This window comes from Lycium ferocissimum, chromosome 6 (assembly GCF_029784015.1).
Source record: "Lycium ferocissimum isolate CSIRO_LF1 chromosome 6, AGI_CSIRO_Lferr_CH_V1, whole genome shotgun sequence".
In the NCBI taxonomy this organism is placed as follows: domain Eukaryota; kingdom Viridiplantae; phylum Streptophyta; class Magnoliopsida; order Solanales; family Solanaceae; genus Lycium; species Lycium ferocissimum.
This window is the reverse complement of record NC_081347.1, coordinates 16,226,552-16,242,942: the sequence shown is the minus strand read 5'-3', so window position 1 is coordinate 16,242,942 and position 16,391 is coordinate 16,226,552. Positions and strand designations below refer to the sequence as shown.

The window sequence follows — 16,391 nt, the reverse complement described above, 5'->3', positions numbered from 1 at the left end:
CAGATCCAACACGCACCGATGACATTTTTGAAGAGTCCGAGCGACATAGATATCTTGTAAATAGATATCATATCATAGTTAAATATATTATAAAGAAGTTAGTACAATAATAAACCATCAAAAGAGAGGGAGGCCACACGTGAAAATGGTAATATGAAGTTGTCATCTTTCATTGTGATTAAGTTTTCTCACTTTATGTATACCTTTATTTGAGACTTAGAGAATGTGTTGTTCTCTTGGGACATGATGTTGTATATTCAATTTCGAAAAGGAATTAACTAGCTAGCTACACTGTCTTTAAACTGCAGCTAATTATACCTTCCTTCCCATTTTGTTTTATGTATTAATTCTTTTCTTTCCTTTCCTTAATTTGAATTCCTATTTGCTACTTCTTGCGATGTTTATCTTCACACAATGATTGCTATTATTTACAATGGAAAATATTTTAATAGGAAACTAGGAAAAACTGGAAAATTCAATTACCATTTGTAATGGTTAATTAATCAATTACTTCAGATAAAAATGTCAGTTTGGTTCTGGATTACATTTCAGTATTTGGGAATAGTTATTTCACGCAGCAATCAACACAACTTCTGCCTTTTTTGAAACAATCTGGAGTATTTTCCAGGAATAAACTATCCTTTTGGTCACTATGGTGAGCCTCTCTTAACTATGACAGTAAATTTAGAATTTTAATTTGATAGGTTCAATCTTTATGATGTTAGTGTTATATTATTATACTTTTAGAATTATGAATTCAAAATATAATATTTATTAAAAATTTGACAATTTTTATATGTATATCTAAGTCTTGTATTAGAAGTGTTGCATTTAGTTGATCAACGGGAGATCCCAAGTTCAGAATTCGACCAAGGAAAGGAGTACTTTGCTTTGAGGATGATTAGCAATATATATATATATATATATATATATATATATATATATATATATATATATATATGTATGTTATGTATTATGTATGTATGTATTTTGCAAGCTTCTTGAGTAAGTTTCTAAAGGATGAATTTCTCTCAACCAGTAATATAGGTATCAGCAGGGAAGAAGAAGATTATGCATTTTGTATAATTAAGAATGTTATGTATTCTCCATATCGTATTGAACTAACATTTATATCCTCCCTCCGCCATGTACTCATATTTTTTGTCATTAGTATTATATAGAGATTGTGACATAGCCTAACAGCCCTAACCCCACTTGTCCAAATAGGTAACCTGTAACGTGGTATATATGGGTAATTTTTTTTTTGAAGTTTTAAATTTTCTTTAATTTTCTAAACCACCAGAGAGATCTCCCCAAGCCCCTCCCTTTTGTTTATGTAATGATATATATATATATATATATAATATAATTACACGTACAAATATAAGGGTTTTTTTTTTATTACAAATACTCCAAAAAAGTAATCAAATTTCCAAAAAAAAACAAAATTTCTCTCAAAGGGAGATTCCTAATTAATCTAAGCAACTAAGAAAATAAAGAGATAACTTATGGCATGGGGTTTAATAGATCATATTCCTCTTTTATATAGTTGGGGGTGGGGTCCCAAATGTAACCCGACATCGTCAAAATTTTTTTTCAACAACAATTCGTAACATTTTTTTTTTAAAACCATGTGGTGTGTGTGTGTGTGTGTGGACAATATTTAGTTGGGTCGTGGTGGTTGGAATATAGTCACTCTTGTGTGGACCTTGCGATGGGGTCAAGATGTGACACTACTTTTAGGATGAAAGTTATTTTCGAAACACTATTTGTTAGATATATAAGTAAGCTTACATCTTAATGACACGTTTTAAATTTTTTTAGCTCAAAGGATATATTACTAGCGGGCTCTATTAAACATGGTTATTCATCGGAAAATGTTTTCCTTCATATTTAACGCACACCATTTGTTTTTTAAATAATACTTGCGTATTGGAAAAAAAAGTGTTGCATTTAGTTGATCAACTGGAGATCCCAAGTTCTATATATGACCAAGGAAAGGAGTACTCATGTGATGACATGATCATCACCACATATATATATTGCTAAAATACAAAATAAAAATTAAAAGTTTTTTTTTTTTTTAAAAAAAAAAAAAAGCTTCTTGAGCAAGTTTCTAAAGGATGAATTTCTCTCAACCAGTAACATAGGTATCAGCAGGTGGAAGAAGAAGATTGTGCATTTTGTATAATTAAGAATGTTATGTATTCTCCATATCGTATTGAACTAACATTTCTATCCTCCGCCATGTACTCACATTTTTTGCCATTAAAATGACATCCATGTCATATTTCATTAACATAGCTTTAAATACCATATATTTGACTTGTCCAGAATATGGAAAAGACGTGTATATATGGATTTTTTATTAATTTAGTATTTAAAATGTATGTTTTTAATTAAATGACGTAGGCACTTAAGGAGTGCCATATATCATATATGGTATTGTCGTTTTTTTAATGAAATATGAACGTGGATGAATCATTTTGGAATAAAGTGGCTGCTAAATAAATGTCAAACTATTGATGAGTGGCGTAAATGAGCCATTTTTGTTCAATGGCATAAATGAGCCATTGATGTTCGAATAAATAGAGATTGATGATGGCGTAAATGAAACGATAGTTGGATGGCATATTTGAGCCTTTTCCGTAAAAAAAATAAAAGACCACAAAGACGTGGTTCCTCAGCAAAATAAAGTTAAAAAGTTTAAAGAGAGTTGCAACTTCTAAATCAGAAAACATAGTATGTCTTTCTACATTCTCTGGAAACGTTCCAACCAATTTCTTGGCTTCCAATTTCTACTTTTGGTTCAACTCTAGAAATAGAGTAAATCAATCAAAAAATCCAGGGAGCAGAAGCATTGAACCCCACAGTTTCAAATCCAATATCATGGATGACGAGAACATGCGCGTGGAAGGAACAGTTAAATCTGCGTGGAAGGAACAGTTAAATCTGAGAAGAATAGATTTGGGATTGTCGAAGATAAGAGATTTTAGATGAGATGAGAGATCTGAGGTTGAATCAAACAACAAACGCCGGATGTTGGTGTTTGTCTCTGAAATTTGTAGTTTGTGTTGTCCTGTTTGGAGTTCGGTTTATTATTCTGTGTTCTTCGTTCATCAACGGAAATTGTAATGCCCCTCAGATTCCTCTTACTACCATCAATCACGATATTTATCATACAAGGTAAATTTTTTAGTTTTTATTTATTTATTTATTTTGCTTATTGAGTTTAATATTGTGATCCAATTTGGGTAGTGATATGTCATAGTTTGTTCTGAGGGTTTATTACAAGTTGTTGAAACCAGGACTGTTGAATGATGTTTATTAATGTAATAAGTAGGTTAGCATATTAATTGCTTAGAGTGAAAATTAACTTTTATGAATATCAGTTTAATTAAGGTTATGCAAGTAATTCAATTTCATAGAACTATATTAAGAAAGGTGATGACTTTTTTTTTTTTTTCATCAGTGCTCCGTTTTTTCTAAATTTAGATGGTGGTTGTGAGGCGGTGAAGAAGCAAAGACAAGAAAGGGGCTGGAGTAATGGTGGAGGAGGGACAACTGGGTTATTAATCCCCATCTTAATTGTAGTATATCTGCGACGAAGAAGATCCAGCCGAGTGAATTGTTCTCCAGTAGAAACGTTAATGAAGATCACCCAAATTCTCACCCATAGGTAAATATAATATTTTTCTCCTTTCTTGGATAAGTTATGTATTATGGTTTCTGAGTTTGTTGTTGGATCTGAATGTATTCCATAGCGTTCTCTGAATTTATTTGTCTTTATTTAAGATATGGGGTCGTTTTATTTCCACATTGCATTTTTAGGTTTGGATTATGCTTTGTTAGTTAGTACGCCACATTGTAATGCAATTTTCACATGGAATCTGTGTACTCTGTTATTTGATTTTTATCAACCTGGTGTATTTATCTTAAACAGGGCTAAAATATTGATGATTGACTTTTGTTTCGTCCTGTACTATGCATTTGTGCAAGGTTTTCATTTTCTTTCAGAAAGTACATGAGAGATTCATTTAGCCAATTTAATTGGGAGATTCAAATTAGATTGCAGTATATGCTTGAGAAAAAGAACATCCAGAATGATGAATTCTTCTCCAAAAAAAAAAAACTAAATCAAGAATGATATGGGAATGTAAAAAATATTCTCCGACATTGTCTACTAAGTAATGACAATTGATTATTGAAGTTACATATGACTGCCAGGGACATGTCTAGGAGTTGTGAAGTAAAAAAAAAAAAATAGTATGTGGTAAATTTTGATGAATAATCGAGAGGTAACTTTGATGTTCTTTTGCATTCCTATTATACTTCCTTCGTCTCAAAGTTCTTTACTGACTTATACCTATGTTGCAATTTATCTTCAAAATGCCAACGGGTGCGTGTCGGATCCTCCAAAAGTAGTACGTTTTTTGGAGGATTCGACAATTTTGGAGAACGAAAGAACATGCTTGTGAATGTTTAAATTTTTTTAATGAAGAAGAGAGAAGTCAGAAAAATAGCTATGCAGGAGATGAGTAAGAATAAAAAATTGCATGCAAAATGAAGTTTTATAAATCTTATCCTGTGACCTCACCCGTTGCTCCTGATGTATCTCAGGTCAACGTGAATATTCTATTCGTAACAATAGATGTTTTTTGCTTAGTGTTTTCTTCTAAATAATATTGGATGATATTGTTGAGAATCTATAATACTATGCGATTATGGCGACATATGTAGTATATACATAATATCATCAACTTTAGCTTTGTCATTGCACCAAGTGTCTCTATGAAAATATGACATTTGTCAACTTATGGAAATGGATTCACAATTCTGTTAGTGAAAGACTCCTATTTTTTCCTCAATATCACTCGCAAAAACTTTCGAAAACACGAAGAACTTAAATTTACCTTGCATCTTACAGAGTCCTACTTTTTCTCAATAACAATTTACAGGTTGCTAGGCATTAGGAAAAAGAAATTTGTGAGTTATAACTGTGGTTGGTGAAATTGTAAGACCACTCTTGCGGTTGAAACTGCTAAGAAGACTTTCTGCCACAAATCTCGATCTACATATTCTCTCATTCTCCCAGACTTTATTTCTAGGTAAATCATGTTCTGAAATTTAACTTAATACTCCTGTCAATCTACTGATTTTTTTGCTTATACTCCCTCCATTCCAAAATAAGTGTCCTTTTAGGCTTTTTATTTTGTTCCAAAATAAGTATCACTTTAGGATTTCAAGAAGAAATTAATTCTATTCTTCCAAACTTACCCTTATTTATTATCAAGAATCATTAAATAACTTTTCTTTTTCTAAGCATTAATTAGGGTAAATTGGTAAAAATAACATCCGATTAATGTGAGTTTTTATTCAAGGGCTCATAAACTAAAAGAAACTTATTTTAAATGGAGTAACAACTAGCCTATGCCATTTCAAGCATTTGGCATAAAATTTGGGTTCCTGTGTTTTGAGCGGTAGTTATAGCTTCTACTTCCCCACCTATGGATATTCTATCTTAATTCATTTTCATGTTTGCAGCAGCATTGTTAATTTTACTTAATCTCGGAGGATTTAACCTAGAAAATGTTTTTGCTTGCAAGGAACGATAAGTCAAAACAGAGATTCTGGTGAAGCTTCTACATGAGGCAACACCCGCTTTTGACACTAAGAGATTTTTTGTCCACTGTTGCTAAATTGGTCAAAAATCTGTGTATATTTCACATAGTTTTACCGTGTTCCGAAGATTTTATTTTTTCCGTAATTTTTAATGTATTTTGGTTCTCTTTGTTTTGAAAGTTTTGTTTTCCTTACTAATCTTGAAAATTTCCTTTCTTATGTGGTTAGAGATCACACTATGCTCTTTGTTTATGAATCAGGAGTTTTGGTTTTCTAACATCTTCATTTATCAATGCTATGCTTTATTTAGAGATGAACAAAGGCATTCTTTGTCCTCCAATCTCAAGTTAACATTCAATATTATATTAAATTAATTTGCATGCATTAAAATGTTAACATCGATTAATGAGTTTTATTCCTAAACATAAACAAAAAAGGAAAAACGAAAACGGATAAACATATGAAACGAGATTTAAAACCTTACAAAGGCTAATTGATGTATCAAATCTACTATCTACTGCTATTACTAAGTGGGGATAAGCACACATGTCAGGGTCAACATGTCTGCCTGGCATGAGGACAATTATGGCATTTCAGGAAAATTATGCATTGTAGTGTTGCACATCATGAAATGAAAGTTTGGACTATTAGCTATCCATTCTACAAGAATCTTGCGTCCCCTTCTACGGCTACATTTGCCCTTGCTTTTGAATTTATTTCATTATTTGTCCATGGCAACCGTGAGTGCTTTTAAATGTATCAGAAAAGGATCGTTTGCCCAAGGACACGTGGTTTGTCCACATAGTATTTTATAACCATTGTTGTTTGAGGCAATTTTAGTGGTGGGACATGGGGTAGGGTTTATTGTCACTTGGTTGGTCACGGTATTTGAAATTTTGGTTTGATAACGTCGTATTCGCTTTTTAAAAATACGATACCATTACCATACCAAACTAATTCGGTATGGTTCGGTATTTTTCGGTTTCTTAAGATTTCACGGTTAATTGAATCATAATTTATTTAACTTCGACTTACATATATCTCATGTAATAAAGGATTATAACATCAACTTTTCTCAATTATATTAAACTAACACCATACACAAATAGACATATTTAAAAGAAAGTATTAATTTTCTTCGTTAATCAATTACACAACATGGTGAATCATGATAATATAAAGTTCCAAAGTCTAAGAAAAATTAAGCATAAAGTCCTATACAATTTTACACCAAAATTTCATTAAAAGAAATAGAGAATAGGCCATTTTCACCGTTTCGAGTCTCAATGTATTGAAAAATAAGATATCCTATAGTGGCCTAAGCACACATGAAAGCATGAAACATATTGGATAAAGGTTATGATTACAATTTTCTATTAGATACAAATTGGCATTAAATGAGATGTGATGTAATTTTTTCTACGAAAACTAGTCTATATATTTAGCTAGTAGTAAATATAATATATATGTATATATGTAGTACAAACTTGATTTGATACGGTATCGGGTATCCATTTTATAAATACCAAATACCGTATCAAATACCAAAGAAAATTTAAATTCATACCAAATATCATACCAAATACCGTAATACCAAAACCGCGATATTCGTTTGTATCGGTATGTATATACCATTGTTATCCCTAGTGGGGCACGTCAAATCTGTGGGAAGGAGTTTATTTTTTTCTAAACTGACTCTTATTTTGTGACGGACGGAATAAAATTTTATTATTAATGAAGATGATACATAAGTAATAAATATTTATTGAAGAGAAATTAAAATTTAGATATTAATAAAGTAAAGTATGTCAAATATCCATCTTAATTAATATTTATTTGTTAAGGGGTGAGTAAAATGAAAATGGTGTCCAGTATGAGGTGCATCACGTGCTCCTTGTTCCCTACCGCAACTGCTTCTCTTCCATCCCCAGCAAAATACGCCAATCACAATATTCAGATTCTCAAATCCAACTCTCTATATGCGTATAAGCTCATAAATGTGAAGAAAATAAACTAACAGTCTTTTCTCATTATCAATCAATGGCGATTCCAACTTGTTTCTCACTAATAACACCTTCTTCTTTTTCTTCTCCCAAATTGAATAACATTTTCCACTCTCCCATCCCAAAATTATCTAAACCCACTTTCAGTTTCCATGGAAAAAGATTACGGTATCAAAACGGCAACGTTGTTCCTTGTGTAGGCGAGGATTTACCGATGGAGTATGCTGATTGGTTGCCCAAACGGCAGTTAAGTGATCGTAGAAGAGCTGGTGTGTTACTCCATCCGACGTCGTTTCCTGGACCATATGGTATTGGTGATCTTGGTCCTCAGGCTTTCAGGTTTCTTGATTGGCTCAATCTTTCTGGTTGCTCCCTTTGGCAGGTCACACTTCAACTTTCTCTTTTAAAATATTATACTTGGACACTGAGAAATGTGCCCTGTTACTGTTGCTTATTACTAGTAATTACTCCCCATCCTAATTTAAATGTTTTGACTGAGCACCGAGTTTTAAATTAAATATATGTGTGTAGTACAAATCTTATGTTCTTAAACTTGCCATGTAGAATATTGAAATTGAAAAACTTATTAAATATAGAAAAATACACTCTTTCTGGGACAAATAAAAAAAAAAAGAAAAAGAAAAAGTAATGCACTTAAATTGGGATGGAGGGAGTAGTAATTAACAAAAAAGAAGGAACTTTTTTTTAAAAGATAATTACAGTCCAATGACTTTCGGTGATCGAATTTATGAAATAGCCAACAAATGTATAGGTTTGATATATTTTAAGTATAAATATACATATAATAAACATAAATTGATATAGAAATGGATCTTGGGCATAACTCAATCCAATAGCTAGCTCATGAGTGAGGATTGTCCAAGACCATTTAAGGAGACTAAACAGCCATTTACCCACTGATGTGGGACTCCAACATAAATATACATATGATATACATAATCAGTGTATAGGTTTTGTATATTTTGGCTAGCGTCCGTAATTAAGTTTGGTAGAGGGGCCAAAAATGAAAGAAGCCCTTTTTTGTTTTACCATTTGGATGTGACATTATGGTTGCAAGATTAGAATTCTACTATGCTACCATGCCAATAGTTTCTTACCTCTTTTTATGGTAGCAAGGAGCACAAAGGTTATGTCTTAGTGGAAAGATTACAAATATGATAAAAGAATGCTGAAGCTAACGGCGTGTTTGGTATGGTACGGACGAAATGTTTTCCATTTTCACTTATTTTCTGGTGTTTGGTAAGTAAGAAGAAAATATTATTCCAAAAGCATTTTATATAATCTAGGCAAAACTATGGAGGTTGGGTGGAGGTTAGGAGTGTGGGGATGGGGGACTATGGGGGTGGGGATGGAGGTGGGGTGTATTGGAGGGTGAGGGGAAGACAATTAATGTGGAATGTCACTAATGGAACTTGTTTTCCCTACTTCCATTAGCGAAGTCATTTTCCTCATTTTTACGAAACTTGCTTTCCTAGATAAAATGTTTTCCAAAAAGTTTTACCAACCAAACATGGGAAAAACTGGAAAACATGTTTCGGAAAATGTTTTCTTCCATACAAGCCACACCTGAAAGAATTAAAAGCTAGCACAAATAGGAGTTGTGAGTATAACTACTCCCTCCGTTCACTTTTACTTGTCCACTATTGACTATGCACACCCCTTAAGAAATAATAAATGAAGTGCATAATTTACCATGGTACCCATATTAATTGGTTCATAATTTTAATGGACTTGAAAAAAAAGATTTGAATTGAGTAATTAATGCTATGGGTAAAACAGGAAAAATAAATTATTTTTGTCTTGATATGCTAAAGTGGACAAGTAAAAGTGAAAATCTATTTTTAGAATAGTGGACAAGTAAAAATGAACGGAGGAGTATTTATTAGTACTTATTTGTCACAGGAAAAGGGGAAAAAAAGCTTACAAATGTAGGTACTTGCTTTCAAGAAATTAGCATCTAGATAACAGGGATCTTGGCATCTCAGTTTTGCACTTACATCAACTCATGTATGTGTGTGTTGGAACCTACAATAGTTGATGCCTGGGTTGTAATTTGTTAGGAATTTGGTAAGGGGAATAGCAGCTCACTTACTAATAAGGGCAAGAAGTACCTTTCTGGTTATTTAGCTTTTCCTTCTGGTCTAGAGTTTGCACTCTCTTGTTAGCTCCAGATTGTCCTCGTAATGATTGTTTTGAGGAGCTTATCGTCTCAAGTTATATGGTCTTGATTGATGTAGTAAGTATGATTTTGAATATTTACTTGAGAACATAATAGTCTGCTCTTAAAACCGGAGATCAAGATCCAATCTCACCCTTCGTCCAAACAATGGAACCGAGCTGATTATAACTTTCTTATTACTAATTTGAAACTAAAAAGCGACATGACTTTCTGTGCTTATTTGCAGGTTCTTCCGCTTGTACCACCTGGAAAGAGAGCCAATGAAGATGGATCACCCTATTCAGGGCAGGTGATATGAATTCTCCTTTTATTACGTTTTAAGTGAGTTGGTCATGGTCATCCTTTCTACATGACATTGAAATTCAATAGAAAGCAGGAGAAGCTAAATTTTTCTTTGAAAAAAATTACTGAGTACTTCGGACAAAATGCTGTAACGTGAACTGCTTGAATATGCACATTCAATGAGGCACAACTTTGAAAATTTTGTGGTGTTTGATTCATGTTATATTGGGTTCATTCTCTTTGCAATGAAATTTATTTGATTAAGTATTCATACCTACAATCTGTAGAGATCTTGAAACAGTCATATTGTTAATCTCTACAACATTGAAATGACATCACTGGTTGCTTTCAGGATGCAAATTGTGGAAACACCCTTTTGATTTCTCTTGAAGAACTTGTTGATGATGGTTTATTAAAGAAGGAGGAGCTTCCGGAGCCAATGTGAGCCACTTCATAACATTCTCCTTACAATTCATTAGTGTTTCTGCACATAGAAATATTTTGGAGCATTACTTCACATCCGATTCTTATTGTTTGGTTCTTTTTCATTGTTCTGAAGAGCTGCGGACCGTGTCAATTACTCGACTATTTCTGAGATAAAAGATCCTTTAATAACCAAGGTAAAAATGAGCAGATACTTGTCGCTAGTTCTTCTTTTATTATATAAACATGAACATTAAGAAACCAAAGGGTTGAAAAATACTTTCAATAGAATGGATTTGGGTGTGGGGAGAAGAGAAAGGAGGCTTAAGAATATACAAATATTTCTTTTCCCTTCAACTTCCTTACATGTCTGCTTCAAATTGTCAAACTTTTATTCTTCTGTACTCAAGCTTTCTGTCTCCGTTTTCTTTCTCATTAGAGATAAATAATTTTTTCCCTTCAAAAATTGATAGCGCAGATGATCTTAAAGGGTAATTTATTCCTTAATCATTTTAGGCAGCAAAGAGACTTCTCTCCAGTGAAGGGGAACTGAAAGACCAGCTCGAGAACTTTCGCCGGGATCCAAATATTTCGAGTAAGATAAACATATTTCATTTCCTGATTAAGGTATAAGAGCAAGGACAGCCATGGTCTTCCAAACTGTGATAATGATTCTTCCGATGTTTGGTTGCTATATTAGGGCAATGAGAGGTTTACCCAGTCCCATATCACATATTGACCATAACGGATAGGCAAGACATCAAACGGCCCAATCAACATTTATAAAACAATTACGCCTAGTTAAATGAGACGCGATTCATATGCCATAAGATGTGTATACCTTCCATCCAAGGACTATATATAACTATTTATCCCTAAAATATATGCACAACTCTCAGAGGGTCCTCATGGGGATTCTACAAGATACAAGAAAGGTGGCGACAATCGACCTTGGTTCCACCGGGAATGATTGAAGATCATTTTGTGCTGTTCTGATCCCCACATATGTAGTAAAATGTATTGTACTGACTTGATTATCCTCCGAAAAGGATTTTTTGGTTAGAGATTAAATTGAATCATACACGCGGTTTACTTTTGGTTTTTATAAGAAAAGAAGTTATTGGAATAAATCAAGGTCTATTCTAAATAAAATATATAAATCTTTTTTTTCTTGGCTGAAAAAAGAAATAGGTGGTGGGACAATGAGATTTGTGGTGAAGCTTCCTTAACATTGGAGGAACTTGAAAACTTGTATTTTTTTTTTTTTTTTTTTTGCCTCTAATTAGCTTATTGAATTGTACTTCAGAGGAAGTTAGACCACTAGTTAACTTATTGTGGCAGTGGAAGATTACTCATACGTAAAGAATCCGATAAGCTAGGTTCTAGAACCTTTTTCTAACTCTATTTTAAATAACCCAACTCGTTATTGTCATTATTACTAGTGGGTAATCAGTAAATACTTCTAAAATTAATATTTTCACACCCCACTCGCTCAGGGTAGTTTTGAAAAAGTAAATTAGTAACAAACATAGTTACAAGTTTTTTTTTTTTGGGAATCTCATCCCAAAAAGCAATGTATCATGTTGTTATATTACAAGTAAGAAACGGAAAATGATATGATATCGCTCATGGCAGTTGCTGATGGCATGTAATTTCGTTGTTGTGTGTTGATATATTCACTTTGAAATGAAAAGAGAAGTCAGAAAATGGTGGGACATGTTAATAATTACTAAAAGTGGTTCTACTGATGCCTGCTATTGCTAAACATCATTTATTCAATGAAAGTGCAGGTTGGCTGGAGGATGCGGCTTATTTTGCTGCCATAGACAACTCTTTAAACACTATTAGCTGGTATGATTGGCCTGAACCATTGAAAAATCGCCATCTTGCAGCTCTAGAAGAAGTTTATCAAAGTGAAAAGGATTTTGTAAGACCTCTTTAAAAATTCGAATGCTGACCAAGTTGGATCCTTGAAATTAGGCAAACATTGAACAGTGATCTACTGCTACCTGGAACAGATTGACATATTCATAGCACAGCAGTTTTTATTCCAAAGACAATGGAAAAAGGTTCGTGACTATGCACGATCCAAAGGAATCAGTATAATGGGAGACATGCCAATATATGTTGGATATCACAGTGCTGATGTTTGGGCCAATAAGAAACAATTTTTGCTGGTTAGTATCCCTGGGGACCTTGATGATAAATAAGTTGGTGAATTACCTCTACCAACTTTTAAAGCTAATCTGCTTAAACCATCTATCTCTGTGACAGAATAGGAAAGGTTTCCCTCTTATAGTTAGTGGTGTTCCTCCAGACGCTTTTAGTGAAACTGGTCAACTATGGGGCAGGTAAGTGTTATTCGGACACTAGATTGTCGAACAAACATTTCCTTTATCTAAAAATATCTATTTGAGCTTGGAAGTATATCTAGTTATTGCTTTTAGAAGACATACCTGGTGGAAACTTGCCATTTTAGTTAACTGGCAGATCATATCTAAGTTCAATGTTAAACTGTCAATTGTTGTGCTATCCACTATTTACTCTGATTTTCTTTTTTGCTAAAAGCCCTCTCTATGATTGGAAAGCCATGAAGAAGGAGGGATTTTCATGGTGGGTACGCCGGATTCGACGTGCAACGGATCTTTTTGATGAATTTAGGATAGATCACTTTAGAGGATTTGCTGGATTTTGGGCTGTTCCTTCTGGTAACTAATGTTGGATGTTTATAGGCTTACATTTAACTTTGTATCAATTGGGCACTCATGTAACTTTTATAATCCATACTCGCAGAAGCAAAAGTCGCAATGCTGGGGCGTTGGAAAGTCAGATCTCTTCACATTTCTTTCATGTTTTGAGTCTTAATGTCAAAAACTATCTCATTGTTTTATTTTAATGACTTAGGTGGGACCTGGAAAACCTTTGTTTGATGCTATATTCCAAGCTGTTGGGAAGATAAATATTATAGCAGAAGACTTGGTATGTCTTAGGAGAGCATAACACATATTTTCTCTCTGAAATCTCTGATTTTATGTCTGCTTTAATGCTTCCTATCAATATAAAAAAAAATGCCTGCTTTAATGTCTCCCCTGGAGCATTCTTTTGTAATTTGGTAGACATTTGAATGGTTGGACACTCCCATAACTTCATCTTTTAGGAAGTAAAGATTAATGCCTTTATGTAGTTTTATGGCTTTATTGCTATATCTTCTCATTCTAGTAATGCTAAATGACAGGGAGTAATCACCACGGACGTTGTTCAGCTAAGAAAGTCCATTGAGGCACCTGGAATGGCCGTACTCCAGTTTGGTATTTATATCTTCTGTTGTACCTATAGAATGTGTGCAGAAAGTAGCGTTGAAATTTATGAGGAAATCTTGGTATAAACTCGTTCTTCCTTGTGTTGTTCAGCATTTGGCAGTGATGCTGAAAACCCTCATTTGCCTCACAATCATGAGCAGAACCAAGTTGTGTATACTGGAACACATGACAATGATACGGTAATCTTCTGTGCTTGATCTTGCTTTAATGTGTTTTTACCCCGTCCCTATTATAACTACTCCCCATCCAACATTTGTAAGCATTTCCTTTTTTTGCATGTCTTAGATCCGAGGTTGGTGGAACATCTTGCCACAGGAAGAGAAATCCAATGTCAGTATGATGCATTGACTAAACCATGTGTTTTTGTACGAGAAAATGACAAAATTAGTCCCTTATGTTTGAGGGTAAGTTCAAAATAGTCCCTTACATAGCACTTAACAGTTTTGGTCCTTTAAGTTTGCCAAAAGATAACACTTTTAGTCTCCGCCAAATATTTAGCGAACTCTGGCTATTAGATTTGATGGGAACTATGGAAAAAAGAAGGAATTAGCGAGAACTCACATTTAGAGGTATAATTTTTTGTAGTTTGTGCTATTTTTTTTTTTTTAATTTATTTCTAGAGTCTGGTGTATCTTTTTTGATATGCTATATTTTTGTTTTTAAATCTTTTTAGTGTCTAGTGCAGCTTTTGTGTTGCATATTGTAGGATTTGATGAGACTTCGTTGGTGTTTATGGTTAAATCTTTTCTTCCACTGGTTACATCAAATCTAACGAACATAAATTGTTAAACCATTTGCGGAGACTAAAAATGTTAACTTTTGGCAAACTTAAGGGACCAAAATTGTTCACTACATACTTAAGGGACTATTTTGAACCAACCCTCAAATATAAGAGACCATTTTGTCATTTTGTCATTTTTTGGCTATACATAACGTGAGACGAACAATGAACCCGAGTCTGTTGTTCACTTAAACTGCTGTATCAGGTACTAAAGTATTTATCAAACATTGAGGAAGAGGAAATATCGTGGGGCCTGATCAAAGCTGCAGTTTCTTCTGTAGCCCGTATTGCAATTATACCAATGCAGGATGTCCTTGGTCTTGGGAGTGATTCTAGAATGAATATTCCAGCCACTCAGGTATAGACAGAAATCTGTTTATATATAGTGAATAGTGAGTAACCAATTCTATTGGCACTTTGGAACTCTCTAGCTATGAACCAAAATACTATTTCCTTGACTGTTGAATCTCTTTTGCGTTTCAATAGCATCTGAATTATAATAGTATATCTAGAAACCACATCAATATACTGGCGTTGTTATGTAGTAGAACTTCTTCATGTTAGGAGTCGTTTGATATAGAAACAAGTTAGCGGGATTGTAATACAGAGATTAGAAATGCAGAGATTAACTTTCTGTCAGGCATTTGGTTCTTTGTACTAGAAATGGATATATAGGGTAAATTTTAGATGTACGCTTATATCTTAAACTTGATAACATTGAAAGGATGTTGAATGTTGATGATGGGTTTGAGGAAAGATAAAGGGTAGTGTTGCCTTTTAACCCATGTATTAGTTAATCCATGTATTGTTATTCCTTGTTATATTAGGTACAAAAGTAATAAACCAATTGGTGTATTTTAAAGTATACGAGGATTAGCGATGCTGTATTCAAACTACAAACCAAAAAACCTGGATAAAGCAATACCAAGTTTTATTTCATGATTATTTCATCTAACACATCAAGCGAAATGAGTCCTAATGTCTCACAAGTTCTCTTGAATCAACGTTTTCGTTCTCTTTTCTTTCCCGTAATTGCAGTTTGGAAACTGGAGTTGGAGGATACCTAGTTCTACCAGCTTTGACAGCTTGGATGCCGAAGCAAAGAAGCTAAGAGATATACTTGCAACTTATGGGCGGTTATGATGATGAATGATGGTTAAGATGTTAAGGTGCTGGCAATCAGGGCGGACCTAGCCTATAGGTATGGGTTCACATGACCCCAGTAGCTTTTGTTTTGACCCTGTATTTATATTAAGAAATTCATAAAATATTTATAAATATTCGACTGTGAACCTAGTTATTATCATATATTAACTTGAAATCGTTATAGAACTCGTAAACTTCAAATTCTAGATCCACCTTTGCTAGCAATGTTGCTTCCTGCAATATTTGAATTTCTGAAGATGGTATATTTTTGTACCTGAAGGATATTCTCAGGCTCGGGACACAAATGGCTGACAGCATAAACGATCGAAACAAGTTTTTTATGTCACAATTCACCACATTGCTTCAAAGGAACGACTGTGTTTTCATTTTTCCTGATATTTAGGCTCCCTGGGGAAGCAGATAAGGAAAGCTAAAACGCACGCTATGAATTCTATTATTCTATATTAGCCGCTATAAACTACAGATGCTAGAGCCATGCCATGTTTAAGCAGAAAAACTTAAAATTTTAAAGTTCGACTGTTCTAACAATAAATAATGCATGTTTCTGTGTTCTTCCTATTTGGTGGAAATAATACAAATATTCCTTCTAGTTA

The 16,391-nt window shown here is 33.5% G+C and overlaps 1 protein-coding gene across 2 annotated transcripts; it reads left to right on the top strand.

The window, feature by feature from the left end:
• Positions 1-7,577: 7,577 nt before the first annotated feature.
• Positions 7,578-16,391, top strand: LOC132059423 (4-alpha-glucanotransferase, chloroplastic/amyloplastic). Of its 2 annotated transcripts, XR_009415559.1 has the most exons (17): positions 7,578-8,007; positions 10,052-10,114; positions 10,460-10,548; positions 10,667-10,727; positions 11,047-11,125; positions 12,321-12,457; positions 12,549-12,707; positions 12,805-12,881; positions 13,099-13,238; positions 13,324-13,355; positions 13,435-13,509; positions 13,766-13,838; positions 13,941-14,029; positions 14,136-14,180; positions 14,837-14,989; positions 15,670-15,832; positions 16,058-16,391. XR_009415559.1 is itself a non-coding variant. In XM_059452047.1 (16 exons), the coding sequence occupies exons 1-16, from the start codon at positions 7,663-7,665 to the stop codon at positions 15,772-15,774; spliced, it is 1,722 nt and encodes a 573-aa protein (XP_059308030.1). In that variant the 5' UTR covers positions 7,578-7,662; the 3' UTR covers positions 15,775-15,987. The 2 variants fall into 2 exon arrangements, 1 of the variants encoding a protein (XP_059308030.1); XM_059452047.1 differs by lacking the exon at positions 16,058-16,391 and having other exon boundaries at positions 15,670-15,987.